The 22004-nt window shown below is 41.3% G+C and overlaps 1 protein-coding gene across 4 annotated transcripts in view; it reads left to right on the top strand.

Moving 5' to 3' along the window:
- LOC124862668 (4-aminobutyrate aminotransferase, mitochondrial-like) overlaps positions 1-21276 on the top strand; it is a 52675-nt gene extending 31399 nt beyond the window's left edge. For all 4 annotated transcript variants that reach the window (XM_047356723.1, XM_047356719.1, XM_047356721.1 and 1 more), the window contains 11 exons: positions 1820-1869; positions 2854-2934; positions 3053-3145; positions 10055-10117; positions 10222-10285; positions 11596-11744; positions 12205-12342; positions 15676-15843; positions 17157-17303; positions 18534-18645; positions 18933-21276. In XM_047356723.1, coding sequence (XP_047212679.1) covers positions 1820-1869; positions 2854-2934; positions 3053-3145; positions 10055-10117; positions 10222-10285; positions 11596-11744; positions 12205-12342; positions 15676-15843; positions 17157-17303; positions 18534-18645; positions 18933-19054 — 1187 coding nt within the window. In that variant the 3' untranslated portion in view covers positions 19055-21276. The remainder of the gene's footprint in view (positions 1-1819; positions 1870-2853; positions 2935-3052; positions 3146-10054; positions 10118-10221; positions 10286-11595; positions 11745-12204; positions 12343-15675; positions 15844-17156; positions 17304-18533; positions 18646-18932) is intronic.
- The last annotated feature ends 728 nt before the right edge of the window (positions 21277-22004 follow it).

Raw genomic sequence — 22004 nt, 5'->3', positions numbered from 1 at the left:
AGTATTTTTAATAACTTAGCAGTATTATTTTCCTATGCTGTAACTTTGTCCTTACTATACAGTCTCTTAATCTTATTTAGTTGTTTTTATATTTTTACCATTGTGTGAATCTGCATTCTTCCATTTGTCTGTGACTTTGCTACTGGTACACCTTGATTTTCCCACTGAGAGACAATAAAGGAGATTTCTATTCTAACATATTTCTCAGTAGCTCATTGGTCCCTACTGGTCACAGTTGGAACACCACTGGTATTTATATAGGCCAGCTGCATCAGTTTATGTAAGACTCAGTTTCAAAGCTTTGTTAGACACACTGACTACTATTTGTGTTATAGATACACAGATGCCCTTAGACCTCACAGTAAGATGGTGTAAACCATAACAAATTTATTGTCCTCTGTAGGACAGTCATGTTAAAAATAGAGTACCGTCTCTTTAAACTTCAGGGTTTTTACTGATCACACATAATAAAACTAACCTGGTCTTAACCAGGTTCTGAAAAAATTAAAATCTAACCTTAAGTGTACAAAAACAGTTTCCGCATGGTGCTTATGAATTAAACGAAGATACAGACAAAATAGAAAAGCTGCTATGGAAAAACTAAGCACACCCCTTCAAACAGGGGCCTGCTTATAGAACACTCTCTAGCCTGTCTGACGTTTATCAGTCTCTCACATTGTTCTGGAGACATTTCCGCCCCGTCTTCTTTCTGCAGCATTGCTGCATCACCAGCCCTCCACCACCGTGCTTGAGAGTTAGTATAAGGTGTTATGGCCAACATTGTTACATCTGCCTCATCTGTCCAACGGAACATTGTTTCAGGCATCTTTGGCTTATCGGGCTGAACTTGACAAATCTAACAAGTAATGTAGCAATACTGATTTTATATAGGAGAGACTCTCATGGCAACCCTTCCAAATAATTCACTCTTGTTTAGTCTTTTTCTGATGAAATTTAATGTTTACTGTACTAACTGCAGCTTTAGGGATTTTGAATCAGGTGCATTAATCAGCAGCAACCTCCTGCCACTTTCCCTCCTAATTCGTTGATGGTAGCAAAGGTGTACTTAGTTTTTTTTCCTTGCTTTTTCATTTTGGCCATATCTTTGTTTAGTAAAAAAATGAAAGTGGAGAATCTGTTGTATGTATTATTTACACTTGCACCTGGTACCTGGTAAGGACATGAACAGTATTATAACCCATCTTTGCAATGCGTCACTTGTATCTGATGGACTGATTTGTCCTCTTGTAGATGCAGACAGTAGATATTCTCATTAAGATAGCTATTTTTGGTTTTGCTGCTCATTTAGTTCCAGACTGTCAAAAGGCAGTTACTGTCTTTGTTCCAAATCGTCTTTCCTTTTATGTATTCCCATAGCTCCTACTGAGCTGGTAAAAAAGAGGCAATAAGATAAGCTGCTCCCTTTGCTCTGAGTTGGTTAGAGACACATCTGAATTCTACAATTTCACAAAAAATAGCAATTTGTAAACATACTAGAAGCAGATATGCCTGACTGGGAACATCGTAAATCTGATACCGTTTGCCTGCAGTGACTGCATTAACAAGACACGCTGTATTTTCAGTTTGTGATCTATGGTCATGTTTAATCAGCAGCTTAAGTCTTTTTTTGTATTTTCTTTTTAACTCTGTCTTTCATAAAGCATTTTGCTCAACATGAGTTGTTTATAAATGTGCTTTATAAATTATGCTGAGTTGAGTTAAGGTAAAAGGATGATGGTTGTGGATGAGAGATGAAAGGATTCTGTGTGTGTGTGTGTGTTTGTTGTTTTAAAATCTGTCCAATTCTTTCTTCTCTCAGGCTACAACCACCCTGCTCTGCTCAAGCTGATGACCAATCCCAACAATCTGGTAGGTCCACACTTATTCCCACAAGTAAGCAGGTAGCCTCAGGGTAAGTAAAGGATATTGGAGATGAAAAATGGAGAGTGCTAATGACAAATGCTGACACAAACCCCCTCACTATTATCAAGAACTAGAGCAAATTTTGTATAAGTTAAATTTGTTATGAAATGATATTTGACATTTTCTTAATGCTGGTGATCTTGTTAACATAAAGACTGACCCAGCAAAGTGTTATTTATTCCCAAGCTGATAAAGCCATTGGGGAGTTAACATGAAAAAGCAAAGGAAAATATTCTTACCATAAATGAAATTCACAGATGCTGTACTACACCGACAGCCCTATACACTGGATAATTATGAGTGAGGACCTTGATACTGTTGGACAATACAACCTCAGTTCCAATTAGGTTGAGACATTGTGTAAAACAGAAATAAAAACAGTAGTGCATTCACACAATGTTAGGACTTTCAAAATGGAGGACCCCAGAATGCAGACGAGCAGGCAGCAGGACGGTGAATGAAAAAAGGATTAAATTAACAAAAACTCACTACAGAAGGTGACCGCAAAAACAGACATGGGCAGGTTGGCAAGACAGGTTTGGCATGATGAAAACACAAGACATGAGCCTGATCTGAAATGTTTCAGCAAATAACTGAATAACTGAACAGGTGTGTATATATGGAGTGTGAACCAGGTGGAGCAAGGAGACAGATTAGCTTGGAGCAGGTGAACCAAATAAAGATAATTGACAGAAAGAACAAAACGTGGCTGGAGCAAAACAGACTCTTGAATACAAACAGAAACTAGAACAACATGAAACATGAGCCAATTTTTACTTCTCTAAAGACAAACAGGTGATGACAATGATGATACAGATGTTTATGCAAAAACATCTGGTTACACACTGTTCGTTAATGATGTGTGATGGAATACAGCAATAGTTTAAAGTTTGTGTGTTTTCTCTAATATAGTTTCTGTTTCTGTTTTAGAGTACATTTGTGAACAGACCTGCTCTGGGAATCCTGCCGCCTGAAAATTTTCCAGAGAAAATTACTGAAAGTCTTCTCTCAGTTAGTAACACACACACACACACACACATACACCTTAACAGGTATACAAGTGTCCTAACTCACAGTAGTTAGTAGTAGGGATGATAATCACACTAAACTGTTTATCACTCCCTGTCAGATTGCACCAAGTGGAATGAATCGTGTTCAGACGATGGCCTGTGGCTCGTGCTCTAATGAGAACGCCTTCAAATCAATATTCATCTGGTACAAAGTAAGTGTGTGTCCACCCAGAACCATGTTAACCATTGCCTGGTCCACACTGTCATGGTTTTAACGATCATAGTGAGTCTCTGTATCTAAACCAAGTTTGCAAGTCTTTTAAGTTTCTATTTCAGGCTACCTATCTGATTTTATTGGAATGCTAAGTAGCTCCTCTACTAATTTAGAATATTTTTTGGTGACATGAAGTGATACATAGTTCACCCTTCCAGGTGAACTATCCTTAGGGGGCCCAGCATGTCAATCTCAATTTTCCCACCCTTCCTTTGCTCCTGCCTGATGTTCTTTTCAAGAACCAAGTCCCCCACCTTGAAGTTGCCCACCTCATGCCATTGCTGTTTCCTCTGTCGGTCTTCGTCCCGGCTTTACCTGATGTAGACGGATATGTGGTGACCTGCTAATTTAGGCCTCTGCCCAGTGCCACCTGCTAAATAAGCCTCTCAACTTTAAGATCTGTGAGGAAGGACACAACATTTGTGTAGTTATGTGCCTCATCTGAGTAGGATGTGATAACACCTTACCTCCTACTCGTTTGGGATTTTTGATGAATATCTGGCCTCCCTGCCAAACATCAAGTAATATGGAGAGCGTTTAGTTGTCACATGTTGTTTGGTCCACAGGGCAACGTTGTGGCTTACAGCACTTCATCCCATTTGTTTGGGTGCTCCGCTACACGTTGGTTCAGCAATCTTAATGTAGAGAGTTCAATTGGTTGTACATACAGGGGTTGGACAATGAAACTGAAACACCTGTCAATTTAGTGTGGGAGGTTTCATGGCTAAATTGGACCAGCCTGGTAGCCAGTCTTCATTGATTGCACATTGCACCAGTAAGAGCAGAGTGTGAAGGTTCAATTAGCAGGGTAAGAGCACAGTTTTGCTCAAAATATTGAAATGCACACAACATTATGGGTGACATACCAGAGTTCAAAAGAGGACAAATTGTTGGTGCACGTCTTGCTGGCGCATCTGTGACCAAGACAGCAAGTCTTTGTGATGTATCAAGAGCCACGGTATCCAGGGTAATGTCAGCATACCACCAAGAAGGACGAACCACATCCAACAGGATTAACTGGACGCAAGAGGAAGCTGTCTGAAAGGGATGTTCAGGTGCTAACCCAGATTGTATCCAAAAAACATAAAACCACGGCTGCCCAAATCACGGCAGAATTAAATGTGCACCTCAACTCTCCTGTTTCCACCAGAACTGTCCGTCGGGAGCTCCACAGGGTCAATATACACGGCAGGGCTGCTATAGCCAAACCTTTGGTCACTCATGCCAATGCCAAACGTCGGTTTCAATGGTGCAAGGAGCACAAATCTTGGGCTGTGGACAATGTGAAACATGTATTGTTCTCTGATGAGTCCACCTTTACTGTTTTCCCCACATCCGGGAGAGTTACGGTGTGGAGAAGCCCCAAAGAAGCGTACCACCCAGACTGTTGCATGCCCAGAGTGAAGCATAGGGGTGGATCAGTGATGGTTTGGGCTGCCATATCATGGCATTCCCTTGGCCCAATACTTGTGCTAGATGGGCGTGTCACTGCCAAGGACTACCGAACCATTCTTGAGGACCATGTGCATCCAATGGTTCAAACATTGTATCCAGAAGGTGGTGCCGTGTATCAGGATGACAATGCACCAATACACACAGCAAGACTGGTGAAAGATTGGTTTGATGAACATGAAAGTGAAGTTGAACATCTCCCATGGCCTGCACAGTCACCAGATCTAAATATTATTGAGCCACTTTGGGGTGTTTTGGAGGAGCGAGTCAGGAAACGCTTTCCTCCACCAGTATCACGTAGTGAACCGGCCACTATCCTGCAAGAAGAATGGCTTAAAATCTCTCTGACCACTGTGCAGGACTTGTATATGTCATTCCCAAGACGAATTGACGCTGTATTGGCCGCAAACGGAGGCCCTACACCATACTAATAAATGATTGTGGTCTAAAACCAGGTGTTTCAGTTTCATTGTCCAACCCCTGTATGTATCTAGCAATGTACCAGAGCTGCAGGATGTTTGATGATGATTTTTGAACAATGAACATTTTTGGATATTCATCTTTGGATTGTGCCATTCAGGCTTTCCAGAAGCCCATTAGTTTGGGGGTGGTATGTTGAGCATAAACTCCATTTTATATTGAGTTTCTGATACTTACGTTTTATAGCAAATGTTGAAGCTCTGTTGTATTATGAAGCTTTGCTTGTTGGTTTCTCCCGTGGTATACTTTTAACCTTTAGGTCAAGGACTTCCTTGACTTTTCTGGGCTGTACTGCTCTTGCTTTTCAATGTTGAACATTTCAAACACAGTTCGGTGGTATTACGTTACGTAACATGATTCCAGGATCTGAAATAAACAACAATGCACTCAATAATGTACAGATGTTCTTAACATACAGCTCACAGTACTGATACTTTATGAACAATACAGGGATTTACATTTTGTTTCTGTTCATGACCTATGGGAGGAATTGTTGTGGTCCTATGGACAGATACTCTCTGCTGTAGAAACTCTGCAACTCCTCCTCTTTGGTCTCTGTGCTGCCTCTCTGATTCATGCCCCCCTTACCCAGTCTGTGAGTTCTGGTGGGCAGCCCTTTGCAGGCAGGTTTGTTGTGGTATCATGTGCTTTACTTGTGTGGAGAGTTGCTTGGTCTTCATGGTGTGATGCCTTTTGCTTAGTGCTGTTGGGACTGAGGCTTTTTAGAGAAGGTCTGTTTATACTGACAGATGATGTGACACTTGTGCACTCAGGTGAACTTCATTTCACTAATTATGTGACTTTTAAAGGTAATTGGTTGCACCAGAACTTTTTATGGGCTTTATAGCAAAGGAAGTGGAAACATATGCACATGCCAATTTTCATTTTTTTAAATTCTTTTTAATGTATATATATTTCTCATTTCACTTTACTTCACCAACTTTGACTAATTTCTGCAGATATATCACATAAAATAACATAAAAAAACATTTAAATTACAAGCAATTATTATAAAATAACCGCACAATTGAATCAGAGGTATGTTCCTCCATAAAGGATATTAGCATTTGTAATAAGTGTTATCTTGTCTACTATTTTGCCGAACAAGGAAGTTACACTTTTAAATAATTTTTTTCTGAAAAAAGGGCTGAATTGTCCCCTAAAAATTGGTTTTGCCTCAAATAAGGAATTTTTCGCAGCGGTATTGCAAATGGTATTAAGTATAAAGTATTTTTCTTAGTAATGGTACTGAGTTTGAATTTTTTATGCTGTGACAACCCTACTACTTAGATCGTGTCTATGGTGAGGGAGGTGGGGGGGCGTGATATTTTTTTGGGTTTGAGAACCTTTCTGATTTTTATTTTATTTTTTGCAAGCGGAACTAATTTTACAGCTTTCGACCCAGAGTTTTTTCACCTGTTGGATTGAACAGATTAGCTTTATTTTCTTTGCTTCTACAGGTCCTTCTCAAAAAATTAGCATATTGTGATAAAGTTCATTATTTTCCATAATGTCATGATGAAAATTTAACATTCATATATTTTAGATTCATTGCACACTAACTGAAATATTTCAGGTCTTTTATTGTCTTAATATGGATAATTTTGGCATACAACTCATGAAAACCCAAAATTCCTATCTCACAAAATTAGCATATCATTAAAAGGGTCTCTAAACGAGCTATGAACCTAATCATCTGAATCAACGAGTTAACTCTAAACACCTGCAAAAGATTCCTGAGGCCTTTAAAACTCCCAGCCTGGTTCATCACTCAAAACCCCAATCATGGGTAAGACTGCCGACCTGACTGCTGTCCAGAAGGCCACTATTGACACCCTCAAGTAAGAGGGTAAGACTCAGAAAGAAATTTCTGAACGAATAGGCTGTTCCCAGAGTGCTGTATCAAGGCACCTCAGTGGGAAGTCTGTGGGAAGGAAAAAGTGTGGCAGAAAACGCTGCACAACGAGAAGAGGTGACCGGACCCTGAGGAAGATTGTGGAGAAGGGCCGATTCCAGACCTTGGGGGACCTGCGGAAGCAGTGGACTGAGTCTGGAGTAGAAACATCCAGAGCCACCGTGCACAGGCGTGTGCAGGAAATGGGCTACAGGTGCCGCATTCCCCAGACCTGGGCTACAGAGAAGCAGCACTGGACTGTTGCTCAGTGGTCCAAAGTACTTTTTTCGGATGAAAGCAAATTCTGCATGTCATTCGGAAATCAAGGTGCCAGAGTCTGGAGGAAGACTGGGGAGAAGGAAATGCCAGAAGTCCAGTGTCAAGTACCCACAGTCAGTGATGGTCTGCGGTGCTGTGTCAGCTGCTGGTGTTGGTCCACTGTGTTTTATCAAGGGCAGGGTCAATGCAGCTAGCTATCAGGAGATTTTGGAGCACTTCATGCTTCCATCTGCTGAAAAGCTTTATGGAGATGAAGATTTCATTTTTCAGCACGACCTGGCACCTGCTCACAGTGCCAAAACCACTGGTAAATGGTTTACTGACCATGGTATCACTGTGCTCAATTGGCCTGCCAACTCTCCTGACCTGAACCCCATAGAGAATCTGTGGGATATTGTGAAGAGAACGTTGAGAGACTCAAGACCCAACACTCTGGATGAGCTAAAGGCCGCTATCGAAGCATCCTGGGCCTCCATAAGACCTCAGCAGTGCCACAGGCTGATTGCCTCCATGCCACGCCGCATTGAAGCAGTCATTTCTGCCAAAGGATTCCCGACCAAGTATTGAGTGCATAACTGTACATGATTATTTGAAGGTTGACGTTTTTTGTATTAAAAACACTTTTCTTTTATTGGTCGGATGAAATATGCTAATTTTGTGAGATAGGAATTTTGGGTTTTCATGAGCTGTATGCCAAAATCATCCGTATTAAGACAATAAAAGACCTGAAATATTTCAGTTAGTGTGCAATGAATCTAAAATATATGAATGTTAAATTTTCATCATGACATTATGGAAAATAATTAACTTTATCACAATATGCTAATTTTTTGAGAAGGACCTGTAGAAGCGTGTAGTCCTTATATGCTTCTTGATCTAGATTACTATATCTAGACTGCCATTGCCTCAAGAAGAAAAAGAAAAAGATTTAGTTCATTTTAGAAGTTATTCAGCTTTTTATAATTTATTACCCACAGTTAAGTCTAAAATTGTTGCTACCCTTCTGGAGTTACTAAATATCAATTCTCGCCTGGGAACCCATTGGTGTCTCCCAGAAAGTGCTGGAGACTGTTGCTGGGCAGACAGATATCTGGGTCTCCTTACTGGACCTCTTAACCCTGCAACGTGATCTTAGAGGAGTGGAATACTATGAATGGATCTTGTGTCTTTCATTTACTAAAATTAAATTTTGCACATTTCCCGTGTGTGTGTGTGTGTTGGGAAGGGAGTCTTCAAAAGGTGGGCTTGGACTAAAAAGCTTAATAAACCATGGTCTAGCTAGTCACACTTGTGTAGAAAGATGCTAATGTTCATAACTCAGCCAACCTCAGAGGTCAAATCAGTTGCAACTTGACAATGCAATCAGTTCTGTCTGAAGCATGGATCCTGCCTTTCAGTTAAGTTCAAAACTGGGCTTTTAAAGAAAAAGCGATTTCTGGTATGTTTGGGACGAATGTATATTAATTGTTTACTAGAGATTGCTGGACAAAAATAACACTTCATACTAATCAGTTATTGTCTACTAGCTATAACTAAAGAAAGATGGTAATAAATTACCACAAAACAAACTACTGTATTTCTTAGCTTCCTACTGTTTAAGGTAGTCTAATTCATGCTCCATGGATATTTTGTTTTTCACTTTCCTTTTTGCATTTTGATCTCTGTGGGGTTAGAATTTCTTTATGGTTTCTGTTACTCGCTGCCTTCCATACCTGGTTCACCCTTTGGTTTTGAGTTTCTTAGTTATTTGTTGTAGTTATGTTCGTATTTTAGTGTTAGTCTTTCAAGTAATTAAAAAAAATGCGACTGTCTCAAACAGTTAGTTAATCCTTTCATTAAAAAATAAGTTTGAGGCAATAATATCATGGCAAAAGTAACATACTTGGTCCTGGCGCAGTTGAACATTGTGAATTCCAAGCACGCTCGCTCTATATACTGTATGTGTGTATCAGAACACACACACTTTATATGAACAGGGCTATACAACAACAGCCCAGAAAGGTCACAAACACATGTTGTGTTTTGAGAAACATGCTTTAACACCTGAACTAAGTTCATCTTAACTACACCATAGAACGTAGTTGAGCAGCTTAAGTGGGCAAGAGAGCAAATAGTCTCTGTAAGTAAAGGTCTATATGGGGTTTTGCTGTTAGGCTGTTTTATTTCCATCTGTTTATTTAGTGCAACATGTTATGCCTCCAGCATTAGTATTCAGTGTTGTCTTTAAAAGGGACTACCTGTCAGATTAATGTAGTATACATGTTTACACTCAGCACCACTGGTTGCAAACCCTGCATATCTGCCCCTTACACTATATAAAACAGCCCAACTCTAATGGAACCATAGACTTTATGCAGGGGCAGCCGTTTCTACTGGTGCACCTTTTTAGTACACTACCCAATGTCCTGATGTATCCGTATGTATCTGTTATTGTAAAAATATTGATTTTAAATATAACTTCAGAAACTACTAATACACAGTAATAGTACCCTATACAAGTAGTATAGGTAAAGGTTATGTATTAATTTTCCACCTTTTCTTCAAAGATTGAGAAAGTGTTTTGGTCCGTGTGTGTCCTTCCTGCTCTGACATGGCCAAACAATGATGCTTCTTCTGTCATTAGAACCACAGAAAACGCTAAATCCAAATCTGGCAACAAAATATTATTTGTTGTGGATAACTGAACTTCTGTAGTTCATCATCTTCATGTAAAGTCATAATGGCTTGTTTGCTTTGTTTTAGAACAAGGAGCGGGGCCACAACAAGCCATCTGAAGAAGAAATGAGCACCTGCATGATAAACCAGGTCTACCTGCTTATTATCTCCAGTTTGAGGAGGTTTAGTGCTAGATGTGTATAAAATGTAAAACCCCTTCATTATTTTTCCCATGTTTTGTTTCTCCATCTCAGGGCCCTGGCTGTCCAGACCTCAGTATTTTGTCATTTATGGGAGGTTTTCATGGAAGAACAATGGGTATGTTACAGACTTCTTTAATGAAAAATCTTATTATTTTCCTTTATTGTTATTGCAAAGAAACCACTGACATCAAGACTTAGTTACACTATAGATATTACCAGAAAAATGACCACTGTGTAAATTCACGTTGGGTTTCTCCACCGTGTGATGTCCAAAATTTTTTTCTTTTGTATTCTTGGCTCTGCTACCGACCGACCGACTGACCGACCGACCTTCCTTGCTTCCTTCCTTGCTTCTTGCAGGATAGTGGCCAGGTCACTACGTGATACTGGTGGAGGAAAACGTTTCCTGACTCGCTCCTCCAAAACACCCCAAAGTGGCTCAATAATATTTAGATCTGGTGACTGTGCAGGCCATGGGAGATGTTCAACTTCACTTTCATGTTCATCAAACCAATCTTTCACCAGTCTTGCTGTGTGTATTGGTGCATTGTCATCCTGATACACGGCACCGCCTTCAGGATACAATGTTTGAACCATTGGATGCACATGGTCCTCAAGAATGGTTCGGTAGTCCTTGGCAGTGACGCCAAGGACTACCGAATTTGTGCCCATCTAGCACAAGTATTGGGCCAAGGGAATGCCATGATATGGCAGCCCAAACCATCACTGATCCACCCCTATGCTTCACTCTGGGCATGCAACAGTCTGGGTGGTATGCTTCTTTGGGGCTTCTCCACACCGTAACTCTCCCGGATGTGGGGGAAACAGTAAAGGTGGACTCATCAGAGAACAATACATGTTTCACATTGTCCACAGCCCAAGATTTGCGCTCCTTGCACCATTGAAACCGACGTTTGGCATTGGCATGAGTGACCAAACGTTTGGCTATAGCAGCCCGGCCGTGTATATTGACCCTGTGGAGCACCTGAACATCCCTTTCAGACAGCTTTCTCTTGCGTCCACAGTTAATCCTGTTGGATGTGGTGCGTCCTTCTTGGTGGTATGCTGACATTACCCTGGATACCGTGGCTCTTGATCCATCACAAAGACTTGCTGTCTTGGTCACAGATGCGCCAGCAAGACGTGCACCAACAATTTGTCCTCTTTTGAACTCTGGTGTGTCACCCATAATGTTGTGTGCATTTCAATATTTTGAGCAAAACTGTGCTCTTACCCTGCTAATTGAACCTTCACACTCTGCTCTTACTGGTGCAATGTGCAATCAATGAAGACTGGCTACCAGGCTGGTCCAATTTAGCCATGAAACCTCCCACACTAAAATGACAGGTGTTTCAGTTTCATTGTCCAACCCCTATACCTACCTACCTACCTACATACATACATTTGTATTTTGCCTCTTTCAAGGTTGTTTGGCAACAACGCACTCCAAAGTGATCCACAAGCTGGATATTCCATCATTTGACTGGCCAGTTGCTCCGTTTCCCAGACTCAAGTACCCGCTGGAGGAGTTCACCAGAGAGAACGCTCAAGAAGAGGCTCGTTGTCTGGAGGAGGTGGGCTGTGTGTGCGGTATATGAATGACAGCTATGTGTTGCCATGAAAAACAACCCAGGCTGAAGTTGAATCTCTTATTCATTATATTTACAGCAGTTGTTTAAGGAAAAATGTCTGTTCCCAAATATTTAATTATCTGTATTTTGGAGTAATGCCTTTCTTTTTTTAACCTTCATATTATTTTATTCCAGCAGTAGAAAATGACTGACTGATGATTTTAACAAAATAGTGTAATAAGTAAAAAGTGAAAGATCTGAAAAGTCTTAAGTTTAATATAGATAATATGGTGTGTATATATAGCTAGTTATAGTTTTAAATTAATTGTCTAAGAGCTTTGCCTTTTTCTATGTGCTGTAACTAAGAGTTTTATTTAAAATATTGAGGTGAGGGTTTAGCTCCTTTAGCAAAAAAAAAAACCAAACATTTTGGCATATTGTGTCTGTATGTTGGTTTATCCAGGTGGAGGACTTGATTGTCAAGTGGAGGCAAAAGAGGAAACCTGTTGCAGGGATCATCATTGAACCGATTCAGGCTGAAGGTGGAGATAACCACGCCTCCCCAGACTTCTTCAGAAGCCTCCGCGACATTGCACGCAAGGTAAGATCATCTGCGGAGGAGAAAAGGGCCTTAGATATGTGGAGAGGCGACTGTGGCAGGTTGGCGGTTCGAACCCACTCCGTCTCAGTTGTTGTGTCTTTGGGCAACACACTTCACCTGCCTTCCCTGACAATGGTGGTCAGAGGGCTTGGTGGTGCCGATTGTATGGCAGCCTCGCTTCTGTCAGAGTGCCCCAGGGCAGTAGCTCACCACCGTCAGTGTGTGAATGTGTGTATGGATGGGTGATGGCCGATTGTAGTGTAACGAGCTTTTGAACATCAGACCTTCTGCCGCATGTTTTCGACATTCGGGTGAAGAGAGGGGCTGAGCTGTCCACTGATCACCACCTGGTGGAGAGTTGGATCTGCTGGAAGAGGAGAAAGCCGGACAGACTTGGCAGGCCCAAGCGTATAGTGAGGGTCTGCTGGGCACATCTGGCGGAGCCCTTGGCCAGCAATGTATTCAACTCCCTCCTCCGGGAGAGCTTTGACCAGATTCCGGTGGAGGTTGGTGACATAGAGTCTGAGTGGACCATGTTCTCCACGTCTATTGTCGATGTTGCCATCTGTAGCTGTGGCCATCATCACCCAGGCTGAAGTCACCAAGGTGTTTAAAAAGCTCCACGGTGGCGGGGCTTCAGGGGTGGATGAGACCCACCCTGAGTACCTCAAGTCTCTGGATGTTTTAGGGCTGTCATGGATGACACACCTCTTCAACATTGCGTGGCGGTCGGGGACAGTGCCTCTGGACTGGCAGACCAGGCTGGTAACTGGAGGGTGTGTTCCAACTACAGGGGGATCACACTCCTCAGCCTCCCTGGTAAGGCCTATACCAGGGTATTGGAGAGGAGAGTCCGGCCGATAGTTGAACCTCGTCTTCAGGAGGACCAGTGTGGTTTTTGTCCCAGCCGTGGAACACTGGACCAGCTCTACACCCTCTACAGGGTACTTGAGGGTTCATGGGAGTTTGCCCAACCGGTCCATATGTATTTTGTGGACCTGGAGAAGGCATTCGACTGTGTCCCTCGTAGTGCCTTGTGGGGGGTGCTCCAGGAGTATGGAATCGGGGGCCCTTTATTAAGGGCCATCAGGTCTCTGTATAAGCGGAGCAGGAGTTGGGTCCGCATTGCCGGCACTAAGTCGGACCTGTTCCCGGTGCATGTTGGACTCCGGCATGGCTGCCCTTTGTCACCGGTCCTGTTCATAACTTTTATGGACAGGATTCCTAGGTGCAGTCAAGGGCCGGAGGGGGTCTGGTTTGGGGACCAGTGGATTTCGTCTCTTCTTTTTGCGGATGATGTGGTCCTGCTGGCCCCCTCTAGCCAAGACCTACAGCATGCGCTGTGGCGGTTCGCAGCCGAATGTGAAGCGGCTGGGATGAAGATCAGCTCCTCCAAGTCCGAGGCCATGGTACTCGACCGGAAAAGGGTGGCTTGTCCTCTTCATGTTGGAGGGTAGTTCCTGTCTCAAGTGGAGGAGTTCAAATATCTCGGGGTCTTGTTCGCTAGTGAGGGAAGAATGGAGCGGGAGATCGACAGACGGATGGGTGCAGCTGGCGCAGTAATGGGGGCGCTGTACCGGTCCATTGTGGTGAAGAGAGAGCTGAGCTGAAAAGCGAAGCTCTCGTTTACGGTCTACGTTCCTACCCTCACCAAAGGCCATGAACTTTGGGTCATGACCGAAAGAACGAGATCCCGGATACAAGCGGCTGAAATGAGCTTCCTCCGTAGGGTGGCCTGGCACTCCCTTAGAGATAGGGTGAGGAGCTCGGCCATCCGGGAGGAGCTCGGAGTAGAGCCGCACATCAAGCTGCTACATCGAGAGGAGCCAGTTGAGGTGGCCTGGGCATCTACAGGTCCTTCTCAAAATATTAGCATATTGTGATAAAGTTCATTATTTTCCATAATGTCATGATGAAAATTTAACATTCATATATTTTAGATTCATTGCACACTAACTGAAATATTTCAGGTCTTTTATTGTCTTAATACGGATAATTTTGGCATACAGCTCATGAAAACCCAAAATTCCTATCTCACAAAATTAGCATATCATTAAAAGGGTCTCTAAACGAGCTATGAACCTAATCATCTGAATCAACGAGTTAACTCTAAACACCTGCAAAAGATTCCTGAGGCCTTTAAAACTCCCAGCCTGGTTCATCACTCAAAACCCCAATCATGGGTAAGACTGCCGACCTGACTGCTGTCCAGAAGGCCACTATTGACACCCTCAAGCAAGAGGGTAAGACACAGAAAGACATTTCTGAACGAATAGGCTGTTCCCAGAGTGCTGTATCAAGGCACCTCAGTGGGAAGTCTGTGGGAAGGAAAAAGTGTGGCAGAAAACGCTGCACAACGAGAAGAGGTGACCGGACCCTGAGGAAGATTGTGGAGAAGGGCCGATTCCAGACCTTGGGGGACCCGCGGAAGCAGTGGACTGAGTCTGGAGTAGAAACATCCAGAGCCATAGGAATTTTGGGTTTTCATGAGCTGTATGCCAAAATCATTCGTATTAAGACAATAAAAGACCTGAAATATTTCAGTTAGTGTGCAATGAATCTAAAATATATGAATGTTAAATTTTCATCATGACATTATGGAAAATACTGAACTTTATCACAATATGCTATTATTTTGAGAAGGACCTGTATACCGGATACCTCCTGGACGCCTTCTTCAGGAGGTGTTCTAGGCAAGTCCCACCAGGAAGAGGCCCAGGGGGCAGCCCAGGACACGCTGGAGGACTATGTCTCTCGGCTGGCCTGGGAACGCCTTTGGCTCCCCCCGGAGGAGCTGGAGGAGGTGTCTGGGGAGAGAGAAACCAGGGTGTCTCTACTGAGTCTGCTGCCCCCGCGACCCGGTCCCGGATGAAGCGGAAGACAACGGGTACGAGGGATTATTGAGCTTTTGGCCTTTTCTTCACTAGTTAGGCCCAGTCAGAGAAAAAAAAATTAATTCTGGTGATTTTGTCTGTGTGGCTCTAGTCTTTAACTTAGGAGTAAAACTGTAAAACTGACTTGCCACAAAAACTCTTACCAGTGGTCCCTCCTCCAAAAAGGAAATATAAAGCAGTGTGTAGCTTAATTAAAAAGATATATTTTTCATGTTACCTGGAAATAATCAGATATGTTTACCTAAAATGAAGCGCTGTGTGTGAGCAGTCAGTGGTCGGTTTCTGTAGGGCATCTTAGTTGTATCCATTTTTTATCATCAGTGGGGTCTAAGTTAGACTCCCTAAACAAGGGTTTTGTGTGTCAGTTTCTTCCTTCTCCTACTCTTCATTCATCCAGCCACTGTCAAGCATCTCAGTGCGTTAATCTTCTGTTTCCCAGCATGGCTGTGCTTTTCACGTGGATGAAATACAGACTGGCGGGGGATGCACAGGGAAGTTCTGGGCCCATGAGCATTGGGGAATGGATGACCCTGCTGATATTGTCTCCTTCAGTAAAAAACTCCTGTCCGGGGGTTACTTCCAGAAGGATGAGTTGCAGGCTGATAAGGTTGGTCATGTTCTGCTTCCTTTTCCCCAACAGAGCACTCTAGTCTCCATAACAGACCTGCTACTTTCTGTTTAACATTTAAATGTTTTGAAACCCTAAAGTAGACTTTTAGGAATGCTGTTGGTGCAGCTTGAGTGATACGCATTAACCACACACTGCATTATATGACAGTATTTACAACAAAAAGCACAAAAGCTGCCACAGTATAATCATTAAGTACTTGAGGTAATTTATTTTTTATAAAAAATTTTAAATAACATAAGTAATACATTTATGTTCAATAAATACATAATTAAATGCAATTTTTATTTATTTGGATATGCAAATATTTTAAATGATAAATATTGTCATTAATATGTGAAACTACATGTTAAAATGTACAAATCCTTTCGGTGCACAGTGAAATAGTTTAAGTTGTCACTGTGGCTGTGCAGTTAAAATATGTTCAGGATGTGTTGCAGCATGCAACCATCAAATAATAAATGAAACTATGAAATAATTAGATGTGCATTTTAAAAAAGGAAAACAGTATTTTTATTAAAAGTGTGTTCAATTTGATATAATTAATAAATGACATGTATTTGTTTTTTTTTCCATAATTTATATTTTATTTTTGAGTTGTGGCCCTTCTTGGCCCTCCAAACAAAAACACAAGCATACAAATAACCTCTGGTATCACACTGCAGCTTTTAAAGATTTCCATTATATTACTCTCCATATTATTAATATATGAATTTCAATAAAAAAAAAAAACAGGCTAAAGTTTTCTAAATTAATGAAAGACAAAAACTTTCTCAAATGTTCCGAGTCATCAGAACCTATTCCTCTACAGGGAGAGGGAACGTCTACCTCACCCTACATAGTGCGATGTGGATGGTTGTGTCATTGTTCTGCACCTCCACATGACACATGAAGACTTGCAGGATTTGATTTCCAGCAAGTACAACTAAAACCAGAACGTGTTCTGGTTTTCCATTTCCATAACCAGAATAAAGCACACGCCAAGTAACTTCTCCATACTTCAACTAGCTTTTCCCCTGTCAGTTTCTCACTGTGCCTGCTAATTAGCTATACATGAACCACAGTGTAAGAACGGAGGAGCACTTCCTGTAGCATTCTCCATGGACCATAATGTTTCATAGACGTTTATCAGCAACCAAACATCAGCAGATGTTTGGTTTAGACTGAACAAACCTGATGACAGGTTGAGGAGAATAAACCTGGCTTGTTATGGTTAACAAGAACAGAGCTGGTGCTAAGATAAAGATATTTTATATTAATCACATGGTTCTGTTGCACTGTTTGTTTTTCAGCCATACCGTATTTTTAACACATGGATGGGGGACCCCTCAAAGAACTTGTTCCTGGCTGAGGTTCTCAATGTAATCCGTAGAGAAAATCTTCTGGAGGAAGTGACCCGGTCTGGCAAAGCTTTGCTGAATGGCCTCTATGAGCTGCAGGTACTGCAGCTTTGTGAGCATCCTAAAAAATACAGCTCATATCAACTTGTTCCAACTTTTTGAAGTTGAATTTGTTTCATCATGTTGTTACTGCTTTATTCTTCTATTCTAAATTTTCAATGCATTTGATGATATATTTAGAAAAACAAACATGCCCCACTATGGAGTACAGTACTGTGAAAGATTCTTCATACCCTTTGAACCTTTTCACATTTTGTCATGTTTCAACCATAAATGGCAGGGTATTTCATTAGGATTTTATATGATTGACCAACACAAGGTAAGAGGAGTAGAAATTAAATGATGCATAGTTTTCAAAACTACTAATAATAACAAATAACAATTTGAAGAGTGTGGCATTTGTATAATCACATTTTGTTGCAATTTACAACCGCAGGTCTTTAGGGGTATGTTACTACCAGCTTTACAAATCTTCCCACTGAAATTTTCTACATTTTTAGCAAAATGGCTCAGGCTCAGTCCAACTGCATGGAGAGCATCTGGGTACATGCCTTTACCCTAGCCATGTAGGGCACACAGCAAACAATGATAAGGGCACTCTTGTCAATGGAGACCAAAATTAAATCTTTTTTGCACTTGTGTGAGGGGAAGAAAACAAGTGAATACTCCTTTTCCACAGTAAAACATGGTGGTGGTAGCATCATGCTGTGGGGATGTCTTTCTTCAGGGACAGGGAGGTCAATACCTAAATACAATTGAGAGTCTTTGACAAGACTTGGAAATTGATGCTCACAGACTTTCTCTTTTCTATCTGACTTAGCTTCAGCAAAGAAGAATGAAGAATGTCATTTTGTAGATGTCCAAAACTGGTAGACATATCCCAAAACACTTGCAGCTGTAATTGCAGTGAAAGGTGTTTCTGCAAAGTATTTTCTGAGGGAGGCTGAATGAAAATGCAGGCCACACTTCAGATTTTTTAAATTGATTTTTGTGCTACTTCATAATTATATTTTTGGTTGGTCATAAAGTAGGTTGAAGTTTGTCACTGTAACATGAAAATATAAAAAAGTAAAAGGGGTATGAATGCTTTTTAAAAGGTAGGTAGGTCAATTCTTCCTTATGACATCCAGTCAAAGAAGAGCAAATCCTGGAAATCATCTAAATAATTAGAAGTATTAAAAATCTATAAGTTACTGCTGTTCAGGTCATTTTTGGTATTTTGTATCCATGAATGTGTGTGATCATGAGCTACATTTATGCTCCCCTCAGGCTCAGTACCCAGGCCTGCTGAGTCGAGCTCGAGGACAGGGGACGTTCTGTGCCATTGATTTGTGTGACACTGCGACTCGAGACAGACTGCTGCTACAGGCCAGAGACAAAGGTGCAAAGCAATCAACATTCTGTCTGTGGTATAAGGAAGTTCTTCATTATGTCTGAGAACATGTCATGCATGAGCCGGTATGACTCAGGGTGTGGGAGGTTATGGCATGGCCCTGCATGGGCGCCTCTAATGTGAGAATGCTTTAGTGAAGGCAGAAACTCAACAACTTCTTCAGGCTTTCTAATCAAAGTAAAAATGAAGGTACCTGGTGTATATATGTGTGTGTTACATTTAGAAGGAAGCTCTGTAAAGCATGTAAGCCTTCAGCAAGTGTTTTTCATCGACAGGTGTGCACCTGGGAGGATGTGGTGACGTGTCCATCCGTTTCCGTCCTGCACTCGTCTTTAAGGAGTACCATGTCCACATCTTCCTCAACATCTTTAACGATATCCTGGCTCAGAACAAATAAGTCACAGTACTCAAGGAACCTAAATGGACCTACATTTATCTAAAGAATAGGGAGGGAATCAGGCTGTTATGATACGCACAGAGAACATGTTTCCTGCAAACTTTCTGTTTAACCATCCAGAGCCTGTCTGGCTCATAATATTAAAAACTGGAACTTTCCTTAGGTACTAAAGATAAGCACATTCTTTTACTCGTGGAGTCAATTCCAAAATGATGTTCCCCTAAAATAAAAATTTTCTTATTGGGCAGGATTCATGTTGGCCCACAGAAACTCCTCAGACTGTAAGAAGACACCCAGAAATGTGGAAAGTAAATGGCTCAGCACATTGGCCACCTTAGTCAGGAAGTGTCGAGTCAGCACATCAACACATTCTTCATAATGCAGCAGTTTAACATAGATTATATGACCGTTTTATTAGCATTCACCGCTAGCAGCTGATTCTGTTCAGACAGTGTAAAACATGTCAGATCTGTTTCCTTCCATTTATTCTGTGATGGTTCTGTGTCGTCAGTTTTTGGGTTCTGACTTTGACCTTCACCTGGTCTCCGTTTTAGAGGAAGACACTGTCAGTGTGGGCTGTCTGTATTTCTGCATAAGTCTAAACGATCATTAAAAATGTGTGCGATCCTGTAACAGATTCCAAGCTGAAGCTGCATGATAATAAGGTGACCCCCATCCTAAGCATGAAGGAACCCTAACCATGAGAGCAGCTTGTTCTAGATCTCCTGTGCATCACAGCACCAAAGTATTCAGTGTGTTAGAAGAAGGCAAAATATGATTGTGAATGCAGAACGCTGTGACAGTGACAACCAAACTACCAGCCTGCAGGTGGTTTAATGCTGTCCAACTGTCTGGAAGGAAGATGGCATGTTGCTCTGACTGGGAATGACTTTGTTCAACCTTGTTGTAGCCCAGAATAACCTGAACCCTAACCGCACTGTGACAGTGTCAGAGTCATAGTTATTGTTTCTTGCTTTCTGGCTGTAGGCCAAGCAGCTGCAGGTAACCTTCAGTAAAAGCATCCATGTGATTTAAACCAGGTTTATTGTTTCCCACTGATTTGAATTCATGTCTCCCTTCATCATGTTTTTATTTAATCTTTCTCACATTTAACAGAATGTGCAAACTGTATCAGAGTAAAACTGACTGTTTATACGTTTAACCAGGATGTTTTGGAAACAAGATTTTACACTAATGCACAGATTAAACCTTTTCCAAGCATATTAAAGCACAAACATGTATGAGTGCTAACCTGCCTTGTTTAAAGATTTAGTGACGTTTTTGGTTTGTTTTCAATATGATGGACAATAGTGCAAGTTCAATCGGGAAAAGGTTCTGCTTGGGGTCCATCTGTGTGCAGTCTACATGTGTTCACAGAAAAGCATGCTGGGTGAATCTAAGAATATAATCATGAGAAGGTGGACATGTTTACAGGTGTGATGTCTGTAGCTAAACGATGGACAATCTCCACAAGCTGTGCCAGCCATACTCTGAATCACTCCACAGCAGACTTTTGTTGTGGGTGTTTTGTCTCCAGTTGACCACAAGAGGCATGCTTGAGCTAGTTTCCTGCAGAGAGCACAGAGGACATGTATAGGAGTTTCTCCTGACACATATTCACACAGGGCCAAAAGCAGCTGAGTAGCTGAACTTTCCTGACAGCACAGCTCTGTCCAAAATGGTCTGTATGAAGATTTTGAGACAGTCAGGAACAGGTTTTAAAGACAGGTTCAACGGGTGAAGCTGATCCTGTAAAAGATCAGATGTTTCGTTGTGTCCTGGAATGTTAAAAGGAGCTCGTGTTATGCAAAGAGCATCATTTAAAGAGTCGCTACAATTAATTTGTTCCTGAAGGTAAATTAGAATAATAAACAGTTACATACATGAATAGTTTAGTTGGTTTTATGACATTCATCCATAACCTGTATACCACTAAATGTAAAAGGTAAAGGTCTTACATATATTCCACAGGGTATGTTTGGGTCAAATACGATGTAGAGTGGGTGGGCTGGCTGATGTGCATCATTGTGTTAGTGGTGGCATTAGTGCCTGTTTCTTTGTCAGTATTACACAGAGTCTCCATAATAACGTCCTTTTAAAAGAAAACACTAACTACTTGTGATCTGAGATATTGATGTAATTATTTTAGATGGTTCTAATAATGTAGTCTATAAAACATGTGTCCATGTACTGTGACAAATAAAGTTTTAATTAACACTGTATTTCTTGTGAATGATTATTTTGGACCTCAGAAACCAATTATTTAACAATGGAAAAACATTAACAACGCCAATAGAGAGGCTAAAGCAACATACAAGTTCATCTCAGTACTTTAAAATATCATTGAAAAGTTATTTTATTTATATAGTTTAAAAGGTTTTATATTTTTTACAGAGAGTGATATAATTTAAGCATTTGTTTTGGTTAGTTTTCATAATTATGGCTTAAAGCTGATGAAAATCCCTGAATTCAGTTTCAACACAAAGTTGAATATTAAATAACATCAATAAAAAAGGATTTTAATCACAGAAATGTGGGCTTACTTCAATGTTCTGCATGTGTTCTGTATAGTATCTGCACCCAGGACTCATTTTGCATGGATTATATACCATTATATTTGAAAGATCTGATTGTTCTTTATGTTCCTAACAGAGCACTTTGTTCTCAGACTGCAGGTTTACTGGTGGTTCCTAGAGTTTCTCAGAGTAGAATGTGAGGCAGATCTTTTAGTTACCAGCCTCCTTCCCTGTGGAACCAGCTCCCTGTTTCTGTCTGTGAGGCAGACACCCTGTCTACTTTCCTTTTTGATAAAACTCAAGAGTGCCTTAGGTTATTCTTAGCTATCTCTGTAGTTTATAGGCTTGGACCACTGGAGAACATACTGTCCACTTTTTTCCCTCTGCTACTTTGTGCTTCCATTAACTTCATGTTCTCTTGATAATTCTATCCA

Source organism: Girardinichthys multiradiatus, chromosome X, assembly GCF_021462225.1.
Source record: "Girardinichthys multiradiatus isolate DD_20200921_A chromosome X, DD_fGirMul_XY1, whole genome shotgun sequence".
Classification (NCBI taxonomy): domain Eukaryota; kingdom Metazoa; phylum Chordata; class Actinopteri; order Cyprinodontiformes; family Goodeidae; genus Girardinichthys; species Girardinichthys multiradiatus.
Note: the sequence above shows the minus strand (reverse complement) of the source record. Positions and strands in the feature narration are given on the sequence as shown.